This window comes from Uloborus diversus, chromosome 7 (assembly GCF_026930045.1).
Source record: "Uloborus diversus isolate 005 chromosome 7, Udiv.v.3.1, whole genome shotgun sequence".
NCBI lineage: Eukaryota > Metazoa > Arthropoda > Arachnida > Araneae > Uloboridae > Uloborus > Uloborus diversus.
Window position 1 is genome coordinate 71593270 of NC_072737.1, and position 12028 is coordinate 71605297.

At 37.6% G+C, this 12028-nt stretch overlaps 1 protein-coding gene across 1 annotated transcript in view; it reads right to left on the minus strand.

Moving 5' to 3' along the window:
• Window positions 1-275: 275 nt before the first annotated feature.
• The window catches only part of LOC129226004 (fatty acid synthase-like), an 81412-nt gene continuing 69659 nt past the window's right edge, over window positions 276-12028 (minus strand). Inside the window, exon 6 of the mRNA XM_054860579.1 lies at window positions 276-519. Coding sequence (XP_054716554.1) covers window positions 489-519 — 31 coding nt within the window. The 3' untranslated portion in view covers window positions 276-488. The remainder of the gene's footprint in view (window positions 520-12028) is intronic.

Sequence of the window (12028 nt, forward strand, 5' to 3'; positions counted from 1 at the left end):
TATTATTTTTTCCATTTCATAACATTTCACCAAAACCCTTATTATATAATCATTACTGGTCTAAAATTCTTAAATTTTAATATATTCTTCTGAATTTTCATTGTTCACTAAATCTCATTATGTTAAGTTGATTTAAATATTTCTAATTCTTATCAAAAGCATTTTAAGCATTCAAAGCTTGTATTCTTACAAAGCTTACTAACATTTCACACATCACTAAATCAAAATAATACAAAAATAATATTTTTTTTATTTAAAACGTTTCACTTATTTACATAGTTTTACTCAATTTATTCTGTTGTGTTAAAAAGTTCAATGCCAGAAATGCCAGACATTGCTTTTATATTTTGTTTCTCCCTGAAAGGAATTTACATTATATTAACTAGAAAATTCTTGAAATGGGATCATCTTTAGCTAAAAATTATCCTTTGCTTTCTTGACAGCAAAATGGTAGCTCTACTTAAGTCATTCCTGCATCAACATTAATCTCATATCCTTCTTTTAATGTGTTTGCTGTGTCTGAAATAAAAAATAAATTTGTTTACACACAAATCAGGTAACTGCAGCAGTAGAGCCTGATGTAGAGCCCGATCCTTGACAGGATCAATGGGATAGACAGAAAATTTTCTTTAGAGGTTAAACTCTTCCCTAGTAGCCCAGTCAATGAAGGTAAAAAAATAGGCTTTGTCGCAACTAATTTAGGGAAGGCTGAATTTTTGCAGGATGTAAGCAAATTCAGTGTACACTAAAAAGATACAAAATCCCGACCCCCACCCCTCTTGCTTTCTCGCCCACCCCCCTCCAAAACATTGCACGAGCAGTACTATGATTATACGCTTTTTGTGTCGCAACTAATTAGGGGAAAGCTGAATTTTGGCAGGATGTTTGTACATAAGGTACACACTAAAAAGTCACAAAGTCCCGACCCCCACCCCTCTTGCTTCCCCCCCTCTCCGAAACACTTAGACTATCATGAGCAGTACTATGATTATTCGCTTTTCTTTTCGCAGCTTATTAAGATAAAGCTGAATTTTTGCACGATGTTAGTACATAAAGTGTACTCTAAAACCTAGACAGTCCCGACCCCAACCCCTCTTGCTGCTCCCCCCCCCCTCCTTCCGAAACATTGCACACTGATCAGTTCAGTACTATGATTATACGCGTACAGCTTGAAAATTTATGATGTTACCGGGGTTTTCCTTTTTTATTTCACTCCTAACAATATTATAAACCAGTGGTGCCCAACCTAAGGCCCAGGTGCCGTATCCGGCCCGCAAAGGTGATCTGTGTTGCCCGTTGTTTTGTGAAATGTTACAACTCGGTCACAAATGACATTAATGACAATGTTACAAATTGTTAGCCAAATATTTAGAAATTGGTTTCTGAAAATATTGTTGGGGACCACTGTTATACATAAATTATGAAACATACACTTTTTATGTAGATAGCTCAGTTTTACCATTTTACCAACTTAATCATATGCAGAAATCTCACAACAAAAACCAAAAAGTAACTTCAACAAATTAATAGCTTTTTATCATTACGTTTTACGTCTTGGAAAGAAATGTCTGAACAAAATTTATAGATAATAATATGATAATAGTCATTTTCTTGAAATGGATCAACAATGTAATGACGTTCACTTAAAGTTTTTACTACCATAAGGGAATTATTTGTTACAGAAGTTTATAATTCGTTTGTGTCGGCGATAGTCTACAAAATAATGTTAATGCTTGGCTAACTACTTAAGCTTCAAATAAGTCAGGAATAGTATGTTTGAACTGATTATTTTCTCGAAGCGGATATTATTAACGTTTAGTATTATTTTTGGTTTTTATTTTTAAGTCTTATATAAGGGGTCATCTTCTAATATTTCGTTGGTTTGGTCCGAAATATTGTTACAAAGCATTCCACTACAGTGTCCACACATAGACGTGCAATCAAACCTAGCTTTACGACAGATACAGTTTAAATCACATAATCTTTTCAATTGCGAGATACTAATTGGAGAAGTTCACTTGAAGCAGAGTTAATCTTCATGAACTTAGGAATCAGTCTGTTGCATGAAGTACACTGGTGTGCAAAAATTAAGGACGAGACGGTTTTTTCAATATAACTTTGTACAAAAGCTTTCCAAATCAACACATTTAATACCGTAAGATCCCCAATACGTAAGGGCATGGGTAATGTAAGCAGCACTTACTAAAAGAGAAATCAGAGGGATAAAAAGAAGCTTTATTGAAAAAGTAGCATGGAGCGCAATGCGACTGAAGGCCGAAACATCCCTGTGATGGGTGTCCAGCAAGAAACATCCGGTCTTTAGTAGGGGATATGATCTCCCCCGACTGCTAGGCAGGTTTCACAGCGTCTGCCCATGCTCAGAATGAGGGTGTCAATGAGTTGTTGAGGCATTGCTGCCTATTCGTCTTGCAGCGGCAATCGAAGCTCTCGAATCGTTACTGGTGGTAAGGTACGAGCTGCCAAGCGTCTGCCTAGAAAATCCCATACATGCTCGATGGGATTGATACCCGGAGATCGTGCCGGCCAATCCATACGTTCACTATCCTCACTCTCTAAGAGCTTTTCGGCAGCTACTGTGCGATGACATGGTGCATTGTCGTCCATGAAAAGGAACTGCGGACCCATAGCGCCTCTAAAAAGACGCACATATGGAATAAGAATCTCGTTACAATAACGGGTCCCGTTGACTGAACGTGCGTCGAAGATGTGAAGGTCTGTATGACTACCAAGCATGATGCCTCCCCGAACGAAAACACCGCGACCTCCATACCTGTTTCTTTCAATGATGTTCGAGGGATGATTGCGGCTTCCCCGCTCTCTCCAGATGAATATGCGATGAGAATCGCTACTCAGACTGAATCTGCTCTCATCTGTAAAGAGTACTCGTCCCCATTCAGGCACCACAGAGAACGCCTTCTCCAATGGGCAGGCGTTAGAGGTACACACCGTGCAGTCTTCTGGCCACCGTGCAGTCTTCTGGTAAAACGCGATATCGGTCGTCCAGTCGCCTGTGTCGTGTGTCTAGCGATTTCTCCCGCTGTCTGCCGCCAGTTTCTTCTGGCATGTAAGACAATATACCGGTCATCTGCGGGTGTGGTTCCTCGTGGACGACCACTACTGAAACCCCGGATAGCTGTTCCTGTAGTTTGAAATTGTCTCCAAAGTCGTTAAACGATGCTGTGAGCAATTCCGAACTCTGCAGCCACACTTGTCACACTGCGGCCTTCCTCCAACTTCCCAATGATTCGACCTCGGGTAAAAGCATCCAGATGTCGTCTAACCGATTGATCTTTCGCCATTTCTCGCTGAGGCAGCAACTCGGTGTGATTTTAACTGCTATACGGCGTGCAATCTCTTTGCCAGAAATACTGATTTTACACCGACAACATGCTTTATACTACTCAGACACTCCCCCATTACGTCTGCCTGCATATCTGCGCATGTGCTACCGTACATCACCTTACTTAATCTCCTGATTGGTCTTTCTGTCCGCTCTGCCTCTTCGTTCAGCTGATATGCTAATTTTTCGACTTCGTCCTTAATTTTTGCACACCAGTGTATAATGCCAACCCCACTCTTCTGGGGGAAGTTTAAAATCTAACCGAGTTTGAATCTGGTGTTGACCCTAAAAACTCTGGTGGAAACCTTAAAAAGATGTTGACGAGTGACGTCTGAAGTTGGTGGAAGTTTTGATAAATCAAAAGTGGACTTTTGGGACATTTTTGTGATTACTTGCTTTTCAAACTTTTATTCGAACTTGGTTAGGTTTTAAACTTCCAGCACAAGAATGGGTTTGGAAATATATTTCAAGCAACAGACTGATTCCTAGGATCATGACACTTTCATCTCTGCTCCAAGTGAAATTCTACTACTAATACTTTGCAACTGTAAAACATTGGGTTACAAACTGTAGCTGTCGTAAAACTGGGTTCGATTGTACGTCTATGTGTGGACACTGTAGTGGAATGCATTATAACAATATTTCACACCAAGCCAACAAACTGTTGAATGACCCCTTATAAAAGAAAAATTGTAGTTATAATAACTTGATGCCTTTTTTTTTTTTTTTTGAATGCAACCTGTTTTTCAGAAACCAGTTGCTATATAGTCCTCGAGTCGTAACATTTCGCAAAACAACGGTTCACACTGATCAGTTTCATGGGCCGGATGTGACCCGTGGGACGTAGGTTGGGCACCACTGGTTTATAATATTGTAAGCAGGGTTGGGTTTTGGACTGTCCAAAACTGGTTCAGGACAGGACAGGTGGTTTTTACCGTCCAAAACTGTCTAAAACTGTCCAAAAGTGTCCGAAACTGTCTTAAACAGTCCAAAACTATGTAAAGCTAAAGGGGTGTAATCTAATCGATTTGTATTTACTACCATATTTGTAATGCATAAATATAAATATTAACGAAGTTTAATTATTGAGTATTTAATAATACTTTCCTTCAAAATGATCATTTAAAGATATTTTACTTAAAATAAAATGCCAATAACCCTATCACATAAAAACTTCCTTTTGTAACAGTTGGTAGAGCCATGAAAGGAAATTCACAACACTACCAAGACAACTAATTTCAGTTTCATTTGTAACTCAAAGGAATGTTATTAAATGTGCAATTAATAGGTGCAAAAAAAAAAAAACTTAATTTTTTAAAATGGTTTTTGCAAATAAGTTTCACATGATGTTCCAACAAAAATTATTTTTTAAATCATAGATTAAAGAACAAGAAGTTGATGACCATACACTTATATTACAAAACTTGTGTTATTCTTTTTTAGTTCTGCAAAAAATTGTAATTCATTGCATTTAAGTCAATTATTGCACTATATTTTGAAGATTTTCTTTTCGACCTGCATTATTGTCGAAAAATTTGGTTTATGAAGAAAAAGAAAAACTCCTGCATACAAATTGAAATTTTTAATGAAGTATTTAATTCCCATGTAACTCAGCTGCATAAATTAGTTACATATATGCTCATACTTGAATGTTCACGTTAAAAAAATAAATAGTCAAAAAAAAAAATTTTTTTTTTGACACTTTTTTTTATTTCATATTTTTTTGCAAAATATAGTTTGTTAAAAAATAGTTTTGGATACTTTAGGACACAAGGGTTTTGAACAGGATATTAAAAACCTTGCCGACTCTGCTTTCATTCACATACATGCATAAACATATGGAAATTTGGTTACTATTATCAAAAAGAAATAAATAAATAAACTCATGCATACAAATTTAACTTTTAATCAAGAATTCAACTTTTATGCAACTAGATTAAAATCAGTTGCCTAAATAAGTTGAATGTTCTCATTGGATAAATGTTCAATATGCAACATTACTTTGATACATTTTATTCTGTTTTTGATGTTTTCTCAAAGAATACAATTTTTCTAAAAATATAGTTTTGGACACTTTTGGACAGTTTGACACAAGGGTTTTGGACAGGACGGTAAAAACCAGGGTTTTTACCGTGGTTTTTACCATAGTGTCCAAAACCTTGCCAACCCTGATTGTAAGAAGTCAAATAAAAAAAGGAATACTCCGGTATCATCATTAGTTTTGAGCCGTAAGCGTATAATCATAATACTGCTATTGCAATGTTTCGAACGGGGCGGGGGAGGGAAGCAATAAGGGTAGGGGCTTTGTGTTTTTTTAGTGTATACTTAGTATACCAACATCATGAAAAAAAATCAGCTTTCCCCAAATTAGTTGAGACACGAAAAGTGTATAATCATAGTACTGCGCTTGCTATGTTTCGGAAGGGGGGGGGGAGAAAGAGGGGTGCGGGTCGGGACTTTGTCTTATTTCAAAGTATACTTTTTCTACTAACATCTTGAAAAACATCCGCTTTCCCCAAATTAGTTGCGACACAAAAAGCGCATAATCATAGTACTGCTCTTGCAATGTTTCGGAGGGGTGGGAGGAAAGCAAGAGGGGTCGGGATCGGGGCTTTGTACTTTTTTAATGAATACATTACGTACTAACATCCTGCCAAAATTCAGCTTTCTCTTAATTAGTTGCGACACGAAAAGTGTACAATCATAGTACTGTTCTTGCTGTGTTTGAGAAGGGTGAGGGGGGAGAAAGAGTGGTGGGAGTCGGGACTTTGTACTTTTTTAAAGAATACATTACGTACTAACATCCTGCCAAAATTCATTTTTCCCCTAATTAGTTGCGACCCAAAAAGCGTATAATCATAGTACCGCTATTGCAATGTTTCGGAGTGGGTGGGGGGAAAGCAAGAGGGATGGGGGTCGGAACTTTGTGGCTTTTTAGTGTGTATTTTATGTACTAACATCCTGCCAAAATTTAGCTTTCCCCTAATTAGTTGCGACACGAAAAGCGTATAATCATAGTACTGCTCTTGCAATGTTTCGGATGGGGTAGGGGAGAAAGCAAGAGGGGTGGGGGTCGGGACTTTGTATTTTTTTAGTGTATACTTTATGTATTAACAACCAGCAAAAATTCAGCTTTCCATAAATTAGTTGCAACACGAAACCTTTATTGACTGGGCTATAACTTCAAAGCAAAGGTACAACAACATACGTATACATAAACACACAACCAGTTTATAAGGATTTATCCCCATCAATCATTGCAGTTCAAGAGGAGTTGAAAAAAGCGAAAATTCTCACTTGATTCTAATCTTTAATAGGATAACTTTTCATATTATTTATATAATGTTTGAATTTTGATTCAACTGAACAAACTATAAGAATATACTTAATATGCTTGCTAATAAGTTTTCAATAATTTGTTACAAAACTCATTTTTGTCGTGTAATTTAAGTTTAGTTGCTTTGTTGATTAAAGCAGATGGTTTTTAATACTTCTTGATTTGAATAATCATTTTTTTGAAAGATATTTTTGCCAAAGCAAAAATCATTTTGGAGGGTGTCACATACACAAACATTAATAAAAGCTATAGTATAAAAAATGTTCAGTTAAACTCTTTTCCTTTAATGTTCTTGTTCTTTCAAATGATTTATTAGTTAATACTTATATGTAACTCTACCAATCATATCATCTATTTTGTACTCAAAATATTCATCACAGACTGCTTTAAGGCACTACACACTTTATATTTAAGTTTCAAATAATTTCTAATAATAATATAGGCTATTTGGATTTCCTAAAAAACCCAAAGAAAAATATCTAACCGGTTGAGGGTTCTGAAGAGAGCTCTGATTTTTTATCTAGAGTAGGAGCCGAGCAACCCCTGATCCAGCAGCCCCAGAGGAAAAGATTTGGAATAGGAACTTGGAGCATATTAACTATGAACACATTAAATGTGCCCCAGTCACCATTAGTAAACACGGAGGTCAATCATTACCTTCTGGAAACCCTATGTTGATGAGAGTACGTGTTTTTTCAACTTGACTCTATTTGTTTTTTCGACTTGGGGGAGGAGGGGGGAAGCACCAAAGCTGTACCCAAAAGGAGTCTTAAGCGGCTGGCTGCTTGCCATTAATGCCTGGTTTGAACAATAGGGGATTGAGAAAGAAGCTTATATGAAGATTTTGCTAACTTAAGCTGCCGTAGGCAATAAAGGGCAAAACCCTTGAATGACACCATCAACGGTAGAATACTTTAAGGAAAACGGAGATGTACATCCACCCACCGCAGGCGGCTAGCATTGTAATATAAGGCAGCAAATGTTGCACAATAATACACAAGTATAAAAATATATTCTTCCTCAGAGTGATTTTTAAACAGCCTCAGATCAGTAGCACCCAACCTCATTTTACCAGAGGGTCGCACCGCATATTAAAGTGATTCTCACAGGCCAGAATGCAAATAAAATTTCAAAACATGATAAAATTTTCTAGAAAACACGGGAAAAAAAGAGAAATTAAAAATCTAGAATTATTGCTTTTGCTATTTGATGCTTATATTATAATTGATTCTGTTTTCCAGAAACCAATTTGTTTATTTAACTCTAAATTTTGACATTGCGACTAATTGTAGTTTTCAATTTGTGACATTAAACAAAACAGCGGGCATCACTACTCAATTTAGCAGGCCACATGCAGCCAGCAGTTTGTATACCACTGGCCTAGGTGGTTGGCGTTCTGCCCAGGAGAAAGAGCATATGATTCAGAAGTTGGGGAAATACTCACTTTTAAAAAGGGGAGGGGGAGGGCATAGAATAAACTAAGTGGTAACTCTTAAAATGAAAATTGCAATAAAAAGAATTTTAATTTCTAATTCATACATGTGCATATAATTCTGCATGATAATTTTTTGACTTTTAACATCTTGTATTCAAATTATATTTTCCGCAATCCCGAATGTGTGTGTGTAGGTGTGTGCCTGCTATGAGTAGACATGTGTGTATGCAGGCGTGTGTGTAGGCAGGGGTGCAAAGTCCCTAAGGGCAAGGGCACACCCCCCAAATGAGAAAAATACCCATCAAAACACCCCCTAAAAATTCCTATGGCGCAGTCTACGCCATGACCCCCCTCCCCTCTAAGTGAGCACCCCTGGTATAGGCATGTGTTTGTAGTAGTAGTAGTGTAATAATCGGTATCTTGAGTTTAAATTTCAGGTAAAAATCTTACCATTTTCCGATTCTTTCTGGGCGTTTGCATCTTTTGACTTCATGGAGAGTTGTTAAAATTGACTAAAAAAATTCACAGTACTATCAAACGAAAAAAAATTCAATATATTAACAAGTATTTTCAAATTCAAGGAACAAGCTTTACAAATCGTACTGTATTGAAAATCATCTTCGGTGCTCTAACGATTCTATTTATTTTTTATCTCAATCAGTTCACTTCAAATCAGAAAAGCGGTGGGCGGAAGGAAAAGTTCAAAAAATAAAAGTTCAAAGCTAACCTTGATCGCGACATCCTCCCACCTTGAGCTCTTCACCTATGAAGAACTCAATCTGCTGTGGAGCCTAGTCTCTTGGGTTCTTTTACTATTCGTCCACTTCGCGTTACCACTGGTTCCTGGTTCTTTCGAATAGTGGCTTTAGTGTACCTTCATCGTTTTTTATTATTTCTAAACTGTACACACGTTGCACAGGACGTGTGACAATTCCGGACTTAGTTTTTATGCGGACAACTCTGGCAATGCCATCCTTGCCTGGTAGGACTTCAAGAATTCGTCCAAGTGGCCATTGCAACCGTTTTAGGTTGTCTGATCCTATGAGAACAATTTCGCCTACAGAAGGAGGCTTAGCTTCCTTTGGACATTTTCTTGCATGTTTCAGTTGCCCAAGGTATTCTTGCCGAAATCTCTTTCGTAGGTCTTCACGTACTCGTTGTAGATATGAATATCGTTTTCGCAAGTAGGTGACATATACTATATCGATATTAGGTACGCCGCATTCTCTGGTTTCTTGGAGGAACATGGAAGGAGAAAGTGCAACCAAATCATTTAAATCTTCTGATAAGTACGTTAAAGGTCTCGAGTTTATCAGACTTTCGATATCACACATTACTGTGTTCAGCTCTTCGTAAGTCAGTGAAGCTTGACCTAAAACTCGACGCAGAATTTGCTTTATTGCACCTATCAACCGCTCCCACCATCCGCCCCACCAAGGGGCTGAAGGTGGTATGAACCTCCAGGTTATTTTCTTCAGCGACGACTGTGATTCGATCTTTCCCCAATCTAGTTTGCTTAATTCATTGTGAGCTTTAACGAAGTTGCCTCCATTATCGGAATATAAAATTTCTGGCCTTCCTCGTCTAGCAATAAATCTTCTTAACGCTTGGAAAAAGGCTTCTGCTGTTAAAGAGGTTATCAGTTCTATATGCACTGCACGATACACAGCACAAGTGTAGAGAACTATCCAGGCTTTCGTTCCGTCTCTCAAGTATAACGGTCCAGCAAGATCTGTTCCTGTGATTTCGAATATTGTTGCATCTCTAGCTCTATCCTCAGGTAAAGGAGGGCATTTCGGTTCTGAATGGGTCACAGTGAATCGTTTGCATCGTACACATGTCGAGATAGCTTTTCTAACCGTTTTCCGGTTCTGGAGAATCCTATAGTTCTCTCTGAGATGATTCATCAGCGCCTGAACTCCAGCATGTCTAAGTTCTTGATGTTTACTTTCTATGAGCATGTTTACGATTCGGTGTTGCGATGGCAAAATTATTGGCAATCGAAAATTCTTTTTATCTTTTCTTCTAAGAATTATCGTTTCTACTCTTAGGAGACCATTTTTATCAAGCACGGGATTAAGTTGTCTAATTCGTTGTTCATTGGTTCCTTCTGGAAATGATTCTCGTTGTACCATCTTTAGTAAACTTTTTTCCGCATTTTTCATCTCCTGTACACTTAGATTTCCTTTTTGTTTAGAATTTTTAGACTTCGAATTCAAGTAGAACCTATAAATCCATCCAATGATTCTAATGAGTCTCGGATAATTTGAGTATCTGTGAAACATATCTTCGCTTTCCACATTGACTTGGGTATTTATCACAGCACTCCTTCGCTTTTCTCGAGAAATTTCTTCATCATTGAAAACCAAATCAAATTGTGGCCATTCGTCTTCATTCTTCTTTAACCAAAGCGGGCCCTCCCACCATCTCATCGCCAGCAGTTGTTTAGCTGAGCAGCCCCTGGAAGGAAGGTCGGCTGGGTTTTCTACTCCTTTCAAATTTCCATGAATTTGGCTTTGTTAACTTCCTTATTTCACGTACTCTGTTAGCCACGAAAACTGTCCATATTTCTTCTTTTTGTATCCAAGACAAGACAACAGTCGAGTCTTTCCAAAATGTAAGTTCAACATTCTGCCATTGCAAATTTTCTAAAACTGATGTGCATAGTCTTGCTCTAACAGTGGCAGCAATCAATTCAAGACGAGGTATAGTTATCTGCTTGGCAGGAGCCACTCTGGATTTCGAAGCTAATAAGTGAACCTCAACCTCTGTGTCCGTCTGGATTCTTAAAAATACCGTAGCAGCATAGGCACGCCCGCTGGCATCACAAAACGTGTGGATGCTACAAGACTTCTTATTCTTTTCATGGCACTGCACCCATCGTGGAATTGAGACTTCTTTTAGCAGACAGAGGTCTTTAAACCAATGAAGAAATTTTTCTTTCATGCTTTCGTCTACTTCTGCATCCCAGGATATTCCAGATTTCTACAGGTCTTGCAACATCAGCTTAGGTAGAAGGAGAACTGGACTCACAAAACCTACTGGATCAAACACTTTGTGTGTAACAGCTAGAATCACTCGTTTAGTGATTTTGTCAAAATGTTGGTCTTCTATCCAATTCAAACTCGATTTAATTGTATCCGTTTCTCGGTTCCAAATCAATCCTAAAAGATTTGTTTCGACTTCAGGGTTTTTATCGTTCGAATATTGCCAACATCTTAGGTTAAATTTTGCTTGTGCCATAGTGTTACGAGATTCTTCAATGAAATTTTGAAGTTCAGCTTCACTTTCGAGGCTGGATAGAACGTTATCTACGTAAAAACTATGTTTCAGTTTTTCTACAACTTTCTGATCGTGTTCTGTATTTTTCATGCAATTTTGAAAATGATAATCCAAAACTGAACCCAATAAAAATGAACTACTATTTACTCCGAACACAACTTTGGTGTGCTGAAATATTTTCAGTTCCTTTGTATCTATGTTCTTCCACCAGAAAAATTTAAGATATTCTCTATCTGGTGGCCTAATGCTAATCTGTAAAAAAGCTTTTTCTATGTCTGCAACGACACCGTATTTATTCTCTCTGAATCTTAGCAAAAGTGATGGGATTAATTCAATCAAATTGGGTCCAGCTTCTAAACATTGATTCAGTGACGGCGAAAACTTAGTTCTTGCAGACGCATCAAACACAGGCCGTACGGGAGTAGAACTGCTTTCTTTAATCACTGGTCTGTGAGGCAAGTAGTGTCCGCTATCAATATTTTCGCTTTGTTTCACTTCCTCGATTATGCCTGAATCTTCCCAATTTTTTTAAACTTCATCATATCGATTAATTAAATTTTGAGGGCAAAGTTTCCGTGTTGTTGTCTCCAGGCGTTTAAGCGCTAATTCTTTA